The sequence below is a fragment of the Oncorhynchus kisutch genome, linkage group LG22 (genome assembly GCF_002021735.2).
Source record: "Oncorhynchus kisutch isolate 150728-3 linkage group LG22, Okis_V2, whole genome shotgun sequence".
NCBI lineage: Eukaryota > Metazoa > Chordata > Actinopteri > Salmoniformes > Salmonidae > Oncorhynchus > Oncorhynchus kisutch.
Genome location: NC_034195.2, coordinates 43395424 through 43413637, shown reverse-complemented (window position 1 = coordinate 43413637; position 18214 = coordinate 43395424). Strand labels below are relative to the sequence as shown.

The following is an 18214-nucleotide window of genomic DNA, read 5'->3' as shown; positions in this document are numbered from 1 at the left end:
GTAATGAATGGTACCCTTACCACCACCTTCCCTTAATCACCACCACTCCCTCCTCTCTATCCCCAATCCCTGGAGTTTAATTAGGCTCTCTAAGCTCTGTCTGAATAATGCAACACCTGAGCACACCTGAATGTCTCTGCTCAAACAGACAGAACGAGAGAGAGAAAAAGAAAGAGGGACAAAGAGAGAGGGGGTGGAGGGGGAGAGATGATTTGCATTTTGCGCAGTACTTCCTGGTAAGCCTGCACTCCAAAGCTATGGTATAGAAGAAAATAACATAGATATTTGTCCACAGATGGGAACATTATAGATTGTATGTCTACAATCATTTACATTCAATAACTGGGTTTACGTCTTTTTTTCTTAAGTGTATGACCATTTGAAGTGTGCTTGAAATGCAATGACAAATAATTTACAAGACTACCATCTAGTGGTGTTTTTACACATTTACAGCTGGTCAATTATCCTTCTCCGGGAGAGGAGAGGGATGTGGAAGCGCGAATGAGCAAGGCGGGGGCTAAGGAAATTATATGGGCACTGGTGGTGCAGAGCTGGCAGGAGCAGTGGAACAGCAACACTAAGGACAGGCATCTATTCCCTGTTCAGAGTAAGTTGGGGAGGATGGTATGAAGGGACAGAAGAGAGGAGGCCATTTTTATAAGGCTACGGGTGGGACACAGCCGGTTTAATAAGTCATTATATGTGATAGAAAAGCGTCCAACAGGAAGGTGTGGTTACCGCAAGACATTGGAGACATTGGAGGGGTGGGTATAATTTGTGGAACGTTCCAACAGGAATCCGTTCCAAAAACGTCTTAAAGTACAAGGTTGCCAACAAACGCATACAATGTAACATGATCAATTCACCTAACGTTTGCTAAATAACTATCGAGTAGGCATCAACTCACCACGTAGCTTATTCTTAATGTTTGTCAATAGGTTACCAGAGTGAGGACAGACATTTTTCGGAATAAACATGATGAGTGAAAAACGTTATTAATTAGCCCACTCCCAACCCGGTTTCGTATTATGCCACTATACGACTTTGTATGCGTTATTTGTGGGCAACCTTGTTATTTACGAAGATTTTGGATCAGATTCCTGTTGGAACGTTCCAAAAACTATACCTACCAACATTGGAACATGTGCTGATACAGTGTGGGCAGTATGATAGGGAGAGAGACTGAGAATAGGGGAGAATGGGATCCAGTAATTGAGTTTAAGTAGCATACGGAGTTGAACATAGTTAGATACAATCACAAATATGTTGTTATATTTTTTAAAGAGAAACGTAGCTGGCAGGTAGGATTCAGTGCCTCCCAGTACAGTGGGTGGCGCTAATGCACCATAACGTTGGATGCCAACTACTGTATTGACCACGTGACATTTGAAGATGGCTGCCTGCGTGGAGAAAAAAATAAATTCAGGTACGTGTCACTATCTCTGGATAACGCAAATAATTAACCCATATGACTCTATAAGAGGTATATATGAACGCAATTTCCTATTTAAGAAATACCTAATTTAATACACGTTAACCCTTCAATATTGCTAAAGAAGTAGCCAGCTGTTCAACTTGTTAGCTAGTTGAGCTAGCTATACCTAAAGTTACCTGTAAAATGCAATTCTGACAAGTTATTTTTCAGGATTTACTCATACGGTATAATGACTTTGGTACAAATAAAGTAGCTAAGTAATGTGTATAATGTTTTGGAGTCAGTTATTCACAATGTGATATTGTGCTTGTACTCATTGGGGCCGATTCAGACTTAAGAACTTTACACCTTTTCCTTTTCCTACGCACTTCTCAGTATTTAGTATTCAGACTTACCTTATGCAGTCCCATAACGTGCTCTGCAGTTGTGGCTACCCAAAATATTTTCTTGTGGAGTTTTCATTCAATAGGATTTTCAATACATAATCTTAAAGCCATCCCGTTTAAATACTGTGTACATTTTGTTTTTTTAGCTCGAATTCTGTCAACAGACTAGAATATATCGAGAAAGTGGTTCAGAATATTAAGGATCAAAGAAAGAAATCCATCAAAATATATGTATATTCCTCTGTTTCAGCTACAATTGGTAAATTTGAAAGGGGTACACATAATCTCTGAATGTCTCCCCTATGTGGAAGCTAGGTAGTAAATTGCAACAGCACTAGGCTGCATTCAAAAGACATTTGCCCGTAACGTGGCGGAGACTCACGCTTGAGCATTTTACTTTCGGTTTTGGTCCACCAGCTTTAAACGGTTGTAAAAATGTTATTGAAAATATATTCACATCGATTTTAATGGTACAGGGATTCCTTACACGATTCAGTATTTGATTTCTCACAATTTCAGTTTGAGTTAACTGTAGAATTTAACAACCAGGAAATGAGTGGGCTGCTTAACCCGATTTCCACTAGATAACTCAGCCACAAAATACAATATAATGCAAAAAAGATATATAATCCTATGTGTAGCTCCTTTAAAAATAGTCTGATTTTGTAGATTATTTAGATTTAGTAAGTAACGTTATTTATGAATCAAAAGTTCTACAACCCATGTTGGAATATTAGCGTACAAAGAATTATAATGGTGAGAAAAGTGTACAATAGTAGGCCTATACCCTCATTTATTGCCGGCAGTAACCATGGAACTGTGTGATGACGGGCAAAGTATTGCGCCATGAGTCGGGTTCTGTTACGGCTTGGTCTGCGTTCCGCTCCATAACGATTTAAAAAGCCTACATGTCTTTCAAAAACATATGTTATCAACTGTTACTAATCCTCAGCAACAACCACACGGCCGTGACGGTGTTTACAGAGGAAGCAAATTAAGGTAAACGAAACAATGTCATTAAATGGAATGATAATTTAGGTTATACCAACTGAAGGTAACTAAAAGTAAATTGACAGTTGAATGTGTGGTTATTAGGCCTACTGACGGTCGATACTGATAGTGGCTAATATTTAACATGATAGAAATGGTAAACAGCTAAGTCTGGGTAGCCTGAAATTAAGACATTCTAGGGTGCCCACCCTGCTAGTTAAAAGGCTGTACAATTTAAATTCTGCATAATGGCACAGCATTTCAAACTGTACTATGGTAAAGTTGATATGCTTCAGTTAGCCATATGACTGGTTTCACATTTGTCTCCAGCGATTTATAAGGTAAAATAGATCTAAAACAAGTGTCATTTATATTTATTATTCCCTTATCCAGATGGATTACTCATTTAACTAGCTCTTATCAAGTTGTAAATTTAAAGTACTTCCGGCGCCGACAGAGATGGCCGCCTCGCTTCGCGTTCCTAGGAAACTATGCAGTTTTTTGTTTTTTTACGTGTTATTTCTTACACTAGTACCCCAGGTCATCTTAGGTTTCATCACATACAGCCGAGAAGAACTACTGAATATAAGATCAGCGTCAACTCACCACCAGCACGACCAAGAATATGTTTTTCGCGATGCGGATCCTGTGTTCTGCCTTACAACTAGTGCCACGGGATGGTTCCCATGCAGCGACCCAAAAAAACGACTCAGAAAAAGAGGGAAACGAAGCGGTCTTCTGGTCAGACTCCGGAGACGGGCACATCGTGCACCACTCCCTAGCATTCTTCTTGCCAATGTCCAGTCTCTTGACAACAAGGTTGATGAAATCCGAGCAAGGGTAGCATTCCAGAGGGACATCAGAGACTGTAACGTTCTCTGCTTCACGGAAACGTGGCTCACTGGAGAGACGCAATCCGAAGCGGTGCAGCCAGCGGGTTTCTCCACGCATCGCGCGGACAGAAACGAACATCTTTCTGGTAAGAAGAGGGGCGGGGGCGTATGCCTTATGGCCAACGTGACATGGTGTGATGAAAGAAACATACAGGAACTCAAATCCTTCTGTTCACCTGATTTAGAATTCCTCACAATCAAATGTAGACCGCATTATCTACCAAGAGAATTCTCTTCGATTATAATCACAGCCGTATATATCCCCCCCCAAGCAGACACATCGATGGCTCTGAACGAACTTTATTTAACTCTCTGCAAACTGGAAACGATTTATCCGGAGGCTGCATTCATTGTAGCTGGGGATTTTAACAAGGCTAATCTGAAAACAAGACTCCCTAAATTTTATCAGCATATCGATTGCGCAACCAGGGGTGGAAAGACCCTGGATCATTGTTACTCTAACTTCCGCGACGCATATAAGGCCCTGCCCCGCCCCCCTTTCGGAAAAGCTGACCACGACTCCATTTTGTTGATCCCTGCCTACAGACAGAAACTAAAACAAGAAGCTCCCACGCTGAGGTCTGTCCAACGCTGGTCCGACCAAGCTGACTCCACACTCCAAGACTGCTTCCATCACGTGGACTGGGAGATGTTTCGTATTGCGTCAGCCAACAACATTGACGAATACGCTGATTCGGTGTGCGAGTTCATTAGAACGTGCGTTGAAGATGTCGTTCCCATAGCAACGATTAAAACATTCCCCAACCAGAAACCGTGGATTGATGGCAGCATTCGTGTGGAACTGAAGGCGCGAACCACTGCTTTTAATCAGGGCAAGGTGTCTGGTAACATGACTGAATACAAACAGTGCAGCTATTCCCTCCGCAAGGCTATCAAACAAGCTAAGCGCCAGTACAGAGACAAAGTAGAATCTCAATTCAACGGCTCAGACACAAGAGGCATGTGGCAGGGTCTACAGTCAATCACGGACTACAGGAAGAAACCTAGCCCAGTCACGGACCAGGATGTCTTGCTCCCAGGCAGACTAAACAACTTTTTTGCCCGCTTTGAGGACAATACAGTGCCACTGACACGGCCTGCAACGAAAACATGCGGTCTCTCCTTCACTGCAGCCGAAGTGAGTAAGACATTTAAACGTGTTAACCCTCGCAAGGCTGCAGGCCCAGACGGCATCCCCAGCCGCGCCCTCAGAGCATGCGCAGACCAGCTGGCCGGTGTGTTTACGGACATATTCAACCAATCCCTATACCAGTCTGCTGTTCCCACATGCTTCAAGAGGGCCACCATTGTTCCTGTTCCCAAGAAAGCTAAGGTAACTGAGCTAAACGACTACCGCCCCGTAGCACTCACATCCGTCATCATGAAGTGCTTTGAGAGACTAGTCAAGGACCATATCACCTCCACCCTACCTGACACCCTTGACCCACTCCAATTTGCTTACCGCCCAAATAGGTCCACAGACGATGCAATCTCAACCACACTGCACACTGCCCTAACCCATCTGGACAAGAGGAATACCTATGTGAGAATGCTGTTCATCGACTACAGCTCGGCATTCAACACCATAGTACCCTCCAAGCTCGTCATCAAGCTCGAGACCCTGGGTCTCGACCCCGCCCTGTGCAACTGGGTACTGGACTTCCTGACGGGCCGCCCCCAGGTGGTGAGGGTAGGCAATAACATCTCCTCCCCGCTGATCCTCAACACTGGGGCCCCACAAGGGTGCGTTCTGAGCCCTCTCCTGTACTCCCTGTTCACCCACGACTGCGTGGCCACGCACGCCTCCAACTCAATCATCAAGTTTGCGGACGACACAACAGTTGTAGGCTTGATTACCAACAACGACGAGACGGCCTACAGGGAGGAGGTGAGGGCCCTCGGAGTGTGGTGTCAGGAAAATAACCTCACACTCAACGTCAACAAAACTAAGGAGATGATTGTGGACTTCAGGAAACAGCAGAGGGAACACCCCCCCCATCCACATCGATGGAACAGTAGTGGAGAGGGTAGCAAGTTTTAAGTTCCTCGGCATACACATCACAGACAAACTGAATTGGTCCACTCACACAGACAGCATCGTGAGGAAGGCGCAGCAGCGCCTCTTCAACCTCAGGAGGCTGAAGAAATTCGGCTTGTCACCAAAAGCACTCACAAACTTCTACAGATGCACAATCGAGAGCATCCTGGCGGGCTGTATCACCGCCTGGTATGGCAACTGCACCGCCCTCAACTGTAAGGCTCTCCAGAGGGTAGTGAGGTCTGCACAACGCATCACCGGGGGCAAACTACCTGCCCTCCAGGACACCTACACCACCCGATGCTACAGGAAGGCCATAAAGATCATCAAGGACATCAACCACCCGAGCCACTGCCTGTTCACCCCGCTGTCATCCAGAAGGCGAGGTCAGTACAGGTGCATCAAAGCTGGGACCGAGAGACTGAAAAACAGCTTCTATCTCAAGGCCATCAGACTGTTAAACAGCCACCACTAACATTGAGTGGCTACTGCCAACACACTGTCAATGCCACTGACTCTACTCCAGCCACTTTAATCATGGGAATTGATGGGAAATGATGTAAATATATCACTAGCCACTTTAAACAATGCTACCTTATATAATGTTACTTACCCTACATTATTCATCTCATATGCATACGTAGATACTGTACTCTATATCATCGACTGCATCCTTATGTAATACATGTATCACTAGCCACTTTAACTATGCCACTTGGTTTACATACTCATCTCATATGTATATACTGTACTCGATATAATCTACTGTATCTTGCCTATGCTGCTCTGTACCATCACTCATTCATATGTTCAGGGAAGCTAGAAATCATTATACACAGGCAGTTAGAAAAGCCAAGGCTAGCTTTTTCAAGCAGAAATTTGCTTCCTGCAACACTAACTCAAAAAAGTTCTGGGACACTGTAAAGTCCATGGAGAATAAGAACACCTCCTCCCAGCTGCCCACTGCACTGAAGATAGGAAACACTGTCACCACTGATAAATCCACCATAATTGAGAATTTCAATAAGCATTTTTCTACGGCTGGCCATGCTTTCCACCTGGCTACTCCTACCCCGGACAACAGCACTGCACCCCCAACAGCAACTCGCCCAAGCCTTCCCCATTTCTCCTTCTCCCAAATCCATTCAGCTGATGTTCTGAAAGAGCTGCAAAATCTGGACCCCTACAAATCAGCCGGGCTAGACAATCTGGACCCTTTCTTTCTAAAATTATCTGCCGAAATTGTTGCCACCCCTATTACTAGCCTGTTCAACCTCTCTTTCGTGTCGTCTGAGATTCCCAAAGATTGGAAAGCAGCTGCGGTCATCCCCCTCTTCAAAGGGGGGGACACTCTTGACCCAAACTGCTACAGACCTATATCTATCCTACCGTGCCTTTCTAAGGTCTTCGAAAGCCAAGTCAACAAACAGATTACCGACCATTTCGAATCTCACCATACCTTCTCTGCTATGCAATCCGGTTTCAGAGCTGGTCATGGGTGCACCTCAGCCACGCTCAAGGTCCTAAACGATATCTTAACCGCCATCGATAAGAAACATTACTGTGCAGCCGTATTCATTGATCTGGCCAAGGCTTTTGACTCTGTCAATCACCATATCCTCATCGGCAGACTCGACAGCCTTGGTTTCTCAAATGATTGCCTCGCCTGGTTCACCAACTACTTCTCTGATAGAGTTCAGTGTGTCAAATCGGAGGGTCTGCTGTCCGGACCTCTGGCAGTCTCTATGGGGGTGCCACAGGGTTCAATTCTTGGACCGACTCTCTTCTCTGTATACATCAATGAGGTCGCTCTTGCTGCTGGTGAGTCCCTGATCCACCTCTACGCAGACGACACCATTCTGTATACTTCCGGCCCTTCTTTGGACACTGTGTTAACAACCCTCCAGGCAAGCTTCAATGCCATACAACTCTCCTTCCGTGGCCTCCAATTGCTCTTAAATACAAGTAAAACTAAATGCATGCTCTTCAACCGATCGCTACCTGCACCTACCCGCCTGTCCAACATCACTACTCTGGACGGCTCTGACTTAGAATACGTGGACAACTACAAATACTTAGGTGTCTGGTTAGACTGTAAACTCTCCTTCCAGACCCATATCAAACATCTCCAATCCAAAGTTAAATCTAGAATTGGCTTCCTATTTCGCAACAAAGCATCCTTCACTCATGCTGCCAAACATACCCTTGTAAAACTGACCATCCTACCAATCCTCGACTTTGGCGATGTCATTTACAAAATAGCCTCCAATACCCTACTCAACAAATTGGATGCAGTCTATCACAGTGCAATCCGTTTTATCACCAAAGCCCCATATACTACCCACCATTGCGACCTGTACGCTCTCGTTGGCTGGCCCTCGCTTCATACTCGTCGCCAAACCCACTGGCTCCATGTCATCTACAAGACCCTGCTAGGTAAAGTCCCCCCTTATCTCAGCTCGCTGGTCACCATAGCATCTCCCACCTGTAGCACACGCTCCAGCAGGTATATCTCTCTAGTCACCCCCAAAACCAATTATTTCTTTGGCCGCCTCTCCTTCCAGTTCTCTGCTGCCAATGACTGGAACGAACTACAAAAATCTCTGAAACTGGAAACACTTATCTCCCTCACTAGCTTTAAGCACCAACTGTCAGAGCAGCTCACAGATTACTGCACCTGTACATAGCCCACCTATAATTTAGCCCAAACAACTACCTCTTTCCCAACTGTATTTAATTTTAATTTATTTATTTATTTTGCTCCTTTGCACCCCATTATTTTTATTTCTACTTTGCACATTCTTCCATTGCAAAACTACCATTCCAGTATTTTACTTGCTATATTGTATTTACTTTGCCATCATGGCCTTTTTTGCCTTTACCTCCCTTCTCACCTCATTTGCTCACATTGTATATAGACTTGTTTATACTGCATTATTGACTGTATGTTGGTTTTTACTCCATGTGTAACTCTGTGTCGTTTTATCTGTCGAACTGCTTTGCTTTATCTTGGCCAGGTCGCAATTGTAAATGAGAACTTGTTCTCAACTTGCCTACCTGGTTAAATAAAGGTAAATAAATAAATAAATATATCCTTATGTACATATTCTTTATCCCCTTACATTGTGTATAAGACAGTAGTTTTTTTTGGAATTGTTAGTTAGATTACTTGTTCGTTATTACTGCATTGTCGGAACTAGAAGCACAAGCATTTCGCTACACTCGCATTAACATCTGCTAACCATGTGTATGTGACAAATAAATTTGATTTGATTTGAATGTTGGTGTTTTTATTGGGAAAAAATAAAGTAGATGCTTTATCCACTTGGAACCGGCAGGTTCACTAGACCTTATTCGTGTTTTCTTTGTGCATAAATGTGGAATTATTAGGGAATTAAGTCAAGGTCAGAATACAGCGTATCTGTAGACACCTCCACCACACCTTCATATATTCTATCCACCCCAAACGAATAGCAGGTGAATAGCATGCTGTTCTCATGCTTAAATTCAAGATCAGAATATGCATAGAGAGAGGTGCATACAAAGTGAATTATGTTCCATTTACGCGCGTGTAACTTTTTTTTGTTTGTCATATTGCTTAGTTTTAATGCTTCATTTTTGAGAAGGGGTGAGAATCATATCAAGCGATGTTTAATAAGAGCATGTTTCACTCTCCCCTCAGATGAACAGGAGTGGATACTGGAGCCTCTGTGTTTCCCTGAGCAGCCAGCTACAGACATCGGCACCAACTCATCCTCTCATCATGACATGGAGGTGGTGACCTGTGTGCTCTGCTCTCACTCCGCCCCTTTGTCAGAGAAGGACCGCCTCCTAAAGCACCTAGTACTGGTGCACAAGCTGGTCATCGCTGATGTCAAACTCATCGCTGACTTTCCTAAGTATGTATCAGAGATACTATATTTGAGTATACAAAACCATTATTTTCATGACATAGACTGACCAGGTGAAAGCTATGATCCCTTATTGATGTAACTTGTTAAATCCACTTCAATCAGTGTAGATGAAGGGGAGGAGACTGGTTAAAGAAGGATTTTTAAGCCTTTAGACATTGAGCCATGGATTGTGTATGTGCTATTCAGAGGGTGAATGGGCAAGACTAAATATTTTAGTGCCTTTGAACTGGGTATGGTAGTAGGTTCCAGGTGCACCGATTTGTTTCAAGAACTGCAGCGCTGCTTAGCTTTTCACACGCTCAACCGTTTCCCATGTGTATCAAGAATGGTCCACCACCCATAGGACATCCAGCCAACCTTGCACAACTGTGGGAAATATTGGAGTCAACATGGGCCAGCATCCCTGTGGAACACTTTCGGCAGCCATGTGTGGGCCTTGGAGGGCATAGGCCCCCCCCTGGAGGGCATAGCCATGTGTGGGCCTTGGAGGGCACTGGGGAGTCAGGTCCAGCCAATCAGAATTAGTAAAAAAATTTCCCACAAGCTTTATTACAGAAAGAAATACATCTATGCATCTATTTCTATGGTCCTAATTATCAAGTTCCCTATCACAATTGCGGCACAGGTTTGATGATGTTTGATCTATACAAACAGTTATAAAACAGTAATAGCCGTCATGAAAACTGGGATAAATCACATGGAGAGATTGTCAATCGTGGCTGGCTACTTTTTGTGTACAGTTCCCTCCCTCTTCTCCAGAGGAAATGTATCACATACTGCCTGTCTCACACAAAATATGAATTGTGTTCTACTGTGTCCATTTCTTTCAGATACATGGAATACTGGAAGAACAGAATCTCTGAGCAACCCATCACAGATTTCTGCAGTGTGATCAAGACTAACTCGCAGGGCCCTGTTGGTAAGTAGTATTAATTTACTATAGATAGCCTGGAGGTTCACAATATCGCTGCTTCTACTTTACCCTGTTCTTGCATTATATTATTAAATATACCCTCTTTATGTGCTTTTCAGAAAAACAGGAGCACTACTTCCTTTTGTGCGATGTCCTGCCAGAGGACAGGGTCCTCAGAGAACATCTCCAACAGAAACGACTGGTGAGTTACATTTCAGTCATTTAGCAGACGCTCTTATCCAGAGGAAGTTACAGGATCAATTAGGGTTAAGTGCCTTGCTTGACAGATTTTTCACCTAGTCGGTGCTGGGGTTTGAACCAGCGACCTTTCAGTTACTGGCCCAACGATCTTAATCGCTATGTTATCTATATCTATCTATAGTTTTCAGAACAAGCTCTATTTTATGTATACAATATACTGTATCTCCCTAGGCTAATATTCACAAAGCATCTTAGAGTAGGAGCGCTGAGCTTGGATCAGGTCTTCCCTGTCCATAGAAATATTCTTATTATAATTTAAAAGACAAAACTGATCCTAAATCAGCACTTCTACCCTGAGACACTGACTTCCTACCTGGACTGCATAGTTTAATTTATGCTACTAACTCACACTGTGTTGGTCTACAGGAGGAGATCCTGGAGCAGCAGCAGAGGGAGAGGGATGACGACAGCTTCCAGCGCATCTGCATGTTCTGCAATGACGAGTTCAATGGGAACAGGTCGTCACTGCTCAACCACATGGCCAGGGAGCACTCGTTCAACGTGGGACTGCCTGACAACATAGTGTACTGCGTAGAGTTCCTTGACCACCTACAGAGCAAACTGGATAAGTAAGTTAGTTTATATCCTAGTATATCCTTTATATCCTTAGTATATCCTTTTTATGTTAATGTTTGTTTATGCGATTTTTATCATTTGAAAAGAAAATTGTCATCTGTAGCCATCTGTAATTCACTAATTGGTAACACTGTAGTAATGTTTTCCAGTACTTTTTGTTTTTCTGTGAAGGAGAGCGCTGCTGTAGTAACGTTTTCACTGTGAATGAGTGCTGTTTGGTGTCACACATTAGCATTACTCAACCAAACAATGTTTCACAGAGCTTTGAGTGTTTCATTGTTTTTTGTTCCCAGTCTGCAGTGCCTGTATTGTGAGAAAACATTCAGAGACAAGACGACACTGAAGGATCACATGAGAAAGAAACAGCACCGCAGAATCAATGGCAACAACAGCGAGTATGACTGCTTCTACATTATCAACTACCTGGTACGCTCAGTGTTGTGTGAGAGTATAATTCATATAAATGCATATTGCCATATTTGACCTGAAAATATATTATTTTCACATTTAATTAAGGGTCATCAAATAATGATAAAGTGATAAACACTGGTCTATTTTCCCTGTGACAGGAGCTGGGGAAAACATGGGAAGAGGTCCAATCTGAGGATGATCGGGAGATGGAGGATGAAGATGAGTAAGGATTGTCCTAGTGACACAGTCATTGTTGTTTGGGTTAGATTTGTAATCTGTGTTCTCTAGGATTGAATGGTATGCACTTTTGCAGTGTTGTATTTACCATTGAGGAAATGTCTGTCTGTCTCCTCTCTTCAGTGATTGGTCAGACTGGCAGGCTCACCCAGTGTGTGCTGTGTGCCTGTTCTGTGAGCAGCAGTCAGAGAGCATGGAGAAGATCTACACACACATGGAGGTAACAGTCCCCTTATGCAGTTGTTGACCAATTCGGCCCATGAATTGCCGGTTTGGGAGCAGCTACTTCAATATGGTTCATGGATCTGTTTTTCTTCACCATGCATTTTCAGGAAACACACGGATTTGATCTGCACAAGTTGAAGACCGAACTCAGTAAGTAATATTGCACAACTGCTATGCTTTGTTGTACAAAACCCACCATAAAAACAAACACATACACCCATCCAAATGAATGGACATACCAGTCTTTCCCATACTAGGGCTACATTTACAGGCAGCTGAGTAAAAATTTTCCTCTAAATGGTCTTTTGACCAATCGGCTCAGCTCTTTTGCCAATAAGTAGGCAAAGGACCAGAATTTGGTTGTGTGTGTATAAATGCAGCCTAAGTGGCCTGATAAGCATGTCTTCTCCCAGATCTGCGGTTCTACCAGCAGGTCAAACTGGTAAACTACATCAGACGAGAGATCCACCAGTGCCGTTGCTACGGTTGCCAGGAAAAGTTTGGGTCCAAACCTGAGGTTATACGTCATGTAATGGAGGCAGGTCACGTGATGCAGCTACCAGAGACGTCAACCTGGGACCAACCACAGTAAGTTTGGAGCTCTCGTAAGTGATGTGTATGGAAAATGTATTGTTTACTTGTAATATTGTTAACTAAAACCATATTAATAACAAGACTTGTTTTGCTACAGTTTAAATGTGATGTGTTATTGGAGTGCTGAATGAATGGTATTGTCAATTGCTCAGCTCTCCATCTGGGGGCTATTGTGACTGTTTCTGATGTCTAAATGCCAGTCATTACAGCTCATTCTCCAATCCAGGTATTACTTCCCCACCTATGAGAACGACGCCCTCCTCTGTGCCTTGTCGGACAGTGACAGTGAATCGGAACACACAGGCCCTTGGAGAGACGTCCCTGTCATAGCTGAGGACATCTCTAACCTGAAAGTCCTGAAGCAGACCAGCGTCCTCAGCCACCTTCTGAAGAACACAGACAGCTCTAGTTAAAAAGCTGTATGGATGGACCAATGATGTTATAAACTCAGTGGAGGATGCTCAGAGGAGAACGGCTCATAGAGGGACACAGTGCTTCGCTGTATCTCCAACAAGACGGTGATGCCCATCAGACACTGTGCACTTAGCAGACCGGCACACATGTGCAGAAATGAACATGGCCTGTTTCACAAGAATTTCCTGAGCCTGGACTACATTTATGTATGATTTAATGTCATACTTGGTACAAATCACCATGTACAACATACCTGCAGGTGGATTTGTTTCATATAGTATGATTGCTGACAAACGTGACCTCACTGCAGAGATGTGACAATTCCTAAATGTAAATAAACATTATGAATATACTATAACTGATGATTCCCTCTCCTTTAGCTTGCTTATACAATAGTTGAAAGAATGGCAGGTAGCCTAGTGGTTAGTGTTGGACTAGTAACCGAAAGGTTGCAAGATCGAATCCCGAGCTGACATGGGAGAAATCCATTCTGCCCCTGAACAAGGCAGTTAACCCACTGTTCCTAGGCAGTCATTGAAAATATGGATTTGTTCTGAACTTACTTGCCTAGTTAAATAAATAAATACACAACACTATATTTTCTAAAAACCCTGAGCTGCAGTAAAGTAAAAAAGAGTACAGATTAAATTGGAATCCGTCTGTTACTTGAGAGGGAATGGACTTCCATTTTCTAGTGCTTTTTGTCAACCTTGGTGGTCTTGACATGAATAATGTGTTGTGTGGCTTTGTCCAGAACCACCTGCCGTACAGTCGACCCCCAAACTGCAAAGTACTCAGTGTCTCCACCACGTCGTTCACATCAGGACTCACATTCAAACACGTCACTGAAACAGACAAACGCAGAAGTAACACATTTTGGATAAGTAATACGTTCAGTTAAAATACATCACATTATCAATCATAAGCAATTCATCCTGTCAAGACATTTCAATATTCATATTTGGAAATGTGGGTATCAGATTATTTTCAGTATTTTAGAGGAAAACATTACCTTAGCATCTCTACTAATACATGGCTGAATCAGGTGAGTAAATTTAAATGTCACATGCAGCGTGTTACATTTCAGGGCACTGAAAACCAAAGCAGAGAGAATACCTTCTGTAAGTCATGGTCCTCTCAAATGCACAAAAAAATGTTAAACAATTGTCACAGAGTTCCAGAAGGCATGCCTAATCAAGCCAAGCTCAATGATTTCAAAGAAAATATCTGCCCCCATCTCCTCACATCAGTGTGAGAGCTACCTGTCCCAGGGACGTCAAGGATTTGTTGATGTCTGCGGTCTCGACCAGTCTGTCGTTTGGCTTCTATCTTGGCGATGAGCTCGGACCCCGCCAAGTCACACAGGGTCGGGGTATTGTGAGACGACACACTCTGTACCCTCCAGTCAGGGTGAGCAACAGGTGGCCCGAGAGTTGAAGAGGGAGAGGCTCTTCCTAGCAATGGGTTCACAACCATACTGGTATTGACATGACTTGGCCTATCTTTTTTTTTTTTTGGTTGAGCCAATCTTTCTATTCTTTTCTCCATTTCCATCACGTTCAGAATGCCGTCCTCGGTCTTCAACTCGATGTGGGTCAGCCCAGACACAGAGATGGACTTCCCCTAGGTCCATATCTCTAATGAACTGGTGGGACTTTGACCGGAGATCATTTAGGTCAGGGTTTCCCAAATCTGGTCCTGAGGCCCCTCGGTACACATTTTGTTAAGTGTCCTAGCGCTACACAGCTGATTTAAATAATCAAAGCTTGATTATGAGTTGGTTATTTGAATCACCTGTGTAGTGTTAGTGCAAAAACCTAAATGTGCACCCAGGGTGGACCCCAGGACCGAGTTAGGGAATCGCTGATATAGGCTGTCATTGTTGATTTCCAACGTGTGTAAGTCGTCCTAGAGCTTGTCTGACCATAGGCTAGAATGCAGACTACTGTATATCCATCCACACAAGACCTTACTATGGGCAGGGTCCCTTCAAATACTTCCTCCTGCATGGAGAGACAAATTGAGGGAGCACACCGGCACAAAATCTAATGCCATCACAAAAACAACTGTTCTAATTACAAGAGGTTGGTGGCTCCTTAATTGGGGATGGGCTCATGGTAAAACATGGTTTACATGTGTTTGATGCCATTCCATTTGCTCCGTTCCAGACATTACGAGCTGTCCTCCCCTCAGCAGCCTCCTGTGGTCCTAATCCATTGGGTTCTGTGTTTCAATTAAATTCACCTACCTGTGAGGTGCTGAAGGGTTAGACTTTATCAAAGAGGAACTTGTTCTTGGTTCCCTTGTTGTTGACCAGATGCTCCTGGTCTGAGTATCCCCCAGGAGCTTCAGCAGCTTGTTGTAGAGGGCCTCCTTTTAGAGCAGGGATGGGTTATGGGGGCCACAAAAAAATCTGAACTCATCATGGGGGGGGGGGCCAAAACATTTTTAGCGCCCCTCTTTTAACAGTATACTTAGGGTCATTGTCCTGCTGGAAGACTGAAACAGGTTTCCCTCAAGAATTTCCCTGTATTTAGCACCATCCATCAATTCTGATCAGTTTCCCAGTCCCTGCTGATAAAAAACATCCCCACAGCATAATGCTGCTACCACCATGCACCATGATGAGGTTCACGGGGTAATGAGAGGTGTTGGGTTTGCACCAGACATAGCATTTTCCTTGATGGCCAAAAAGCTTGATTTTATTCTCATCTGACCAGAGTACCTTCTTCCATATGTTTGGGGAGTCTCCCACATACCTTTTGGGAAAACACCAAAAGTGTTTGCTTATATTTTTCTATAAGCAATGGCTTTTTTCTGGCCACTCTTCCGTAAAGCCCAGCTCTGTGGAGTGTATGGCTTAAAGTGGTCCCATGGACAGATACTCCAATCTCCGCTGTGGAGTTTTGCAAGTCCTTCAGGATTAGTTTTTGTGGGTGGCCCTCTCTTGGCGGGTTTGCTGTGGTGCCATATTCTTTCCATTTATTAATAATGGATTTAATGGTGCTCCATGGGATTTTCAAAATTTCTGATATTTTTTTATAACCAAACCCTGATCTGTACTTCACAACTTTGTCCTTGACATGTTCGGAGAGCTCCTTGGTCTTCATGGTGCCCCTTGCTTAGTGGTGTTGCAGACTCTAGGGCCTTTCAGAACAGGTGTACAGTTGTGGCCAAAAGTTTTGAGAATGACACAAATATTAATTTCCACAAAGTTTGCTGTGTCATTGTCTTCAGATATTTTTGTCAGATGTTACTATGGGATAGTGACGTATAATTACAAGCGTTTCATAAGTGTCAAAGGCTTTTATTGACAATTACATGAAGTTGATGCACAGAGTCAATATTTGCAGTGTTGCCCCTTTTTCAAGATTTCTGCAATCCGCCCTGGCATGCTGTCAATTAACTTCTGGGCCACATCCTGACTGATGGCAGCCCATTCTTGCATAATCAATGCTTGAAATTTGTCAGATGATGTGGGTTTTTGTTTGTCCACCCGCCTCTTGAGGATTGACCACACGTTCTCAATGGGATTAAGGTCTGGGGAGTTTCCTGGTCATGGACCCAAAATAGATGTTTTGTTCCCCGAACCACTTAGTTATCATTTTTGCCTTAAGGCAAGGTGCTCCATCATCCTGGAAAAGGAATTGTTCGTCACCAAACTGTTCTTGGACGGTTGGGAGAAGTTGCTCTCGGGATGTGTTGGTACCATTCTTTATTCATGGCTGTGTTCTTAGGCAGAATTGTGAGTGAGCCCTCTCCCTTGGCTGAGAAGCAACCCCACACATGAATGGTCTCAGGATTCTTTACTGTTGGCATGACACAGGACTGATGGTAGCATTCACCTTGTCTTCTCTGGGACAAGCCTTTTTCTGGATGCCCCAAACAACCGGAAAGGGGATTCATCAGAGAAAATTACTTTACCCCAGTCCTCAGCAGTCCAATCCCTGTTCCTTTTGCAGAATATGAGTCTGTCCCTGATGTTTTTCCTGGAGAGAAGTGGCTTCTTTGCTGCCCTTCTTGACACCAGGCCATCCTCCAAAAGTCTTCCCGTCACTGTGCGTGCAGATGCACTCACACCTGCCTATTGCCATTCCTGAGCAAGCTCTGTACTGGTGGTGCCCCGATCCAGCAGCTGAATCAACTTTAGGAGACAGTCCTGGCGCTTGCTGGACTTTCTTGGGCGTCCTGAAGCCTTCTTCACGACAATTGAACCGCTCTCCTTGAAGTTCTTGATGATCCGATAAATGGTTGATTTAGGTGCAATCTTACTGGCAGCAATATCCTTGCCTGTGAAGTCCTTTTTGTGCAAAGCAATGATGACATGTGTTTCCTTGCAGGTAACCATGGTTGACAGAGGAAGAACAATGATTCCAAGCACCACCCTCCTTTTGAAGCTTCCAGTCTGTTAGTCGAACTCAATCAGCATGACAGAGGGATCTCCAGCCTTGTCCTCGTCAACACTCACACCTGTGTTAACGAGAGAATCAGTGACATGTCAGCTGGTCCTTTTGTGGCAGGGCTGAAATGCAGTGGAAATTTGTTTTTTGGGGGGGGGGGATTCAGTTCATTTGCAATTAATCTGATCACTCTTCATAACATTTTTGAGTATATGCAAAAAAAAACTGAGGCAGCAGACTCTGCTAAAAATATTTTTTATGTCATTCTCAACTTTTGGCCACAACTGTATATACTGAGATCATGTGACAGATTAGGTGACAATTCGATTGCACACAGGTGGACTTTAACTAATTATGTGACTTCTGAAGGTAATTGGTTGCACCGGATCTTATTTAGGGGCTTCCGAGCAAAGGGGGTGAATACATATGCGTACACCACTTTTTTTTTTTTCACTTCACCAATTTGGACTATTTTGTGTATGTCCATTACATGAAATCCAAATAATATCAATTTAAACTACAGGTTG

The 18214-nt window shown here is 43.6% G+C and overlaps 1 protein-coding gene and 1 long non-coding RNA gene across 4 annotated transcripts; one reads left to right on the top strand and one right to left on the bottom strand.

The window, feature by feature from the left end:
• Window positions 1-446: 446 nt before the first annotated feature.
• On the top strand, window positions 447-13645 carry znf277 (zinc finger protein 277). Of its 3 annotated transcripts, XM_031801013.1 has the most exons (12): window positions 474-607; window positions 1285-1426; window positions 9425-9641; window positions 10487-10575; window positions 10689-10771; window positions 11197-11399; window positions 11700-11832; window positions 11976-12040; window positions 12178-12274; window positions 12387-12429; window positions 12693-12867; window positions 13100-13645. In XM_031801013.1, exons 2-12 carry the CDS (start codon window positions 1393-1395, stop codon window positions 13284-13286), a joined length of 1326 nt encoding a protein of 441 aa, XP_031656873.1. In that variant the 5' UTR covers window positions 474-607; window positions 1285-1392; the 3' UTR covers window positions 13287-13645. The 3 variants fall into 3 exon arrangements, with proteins under 3 accessions (XP_020312115.1, XP_031656873.1, XP_020312117.1); XM_020456526.2 differs by lacking the exon at window positions 1285-1426 and having other exon boundaries at window positions 447-607; XM_020456528.2 differs by lacking the exons at window positions 474-607; window positions 1285-1426 and adding an exon at window positions 2624-2820.
• A 376-nt stretch (window positions 13646-14021) lies between these two features.
• LOC109867720 (uncharacterized) lies at window positions 14022-15834 on the bottom strand. The gene is made up of 2 exons (XR_002251841.2): window positions 14300-15834; window positions 14022-14132 (listed from the first exon to the last, which is right to left on the bottom strand). It is a non-coding gene; the product is annotated as an uncharacterized LOC109867720 (long non-coding RNA).
• Window positions 15835-18214: the final 2380 nt, after the last annotated feature.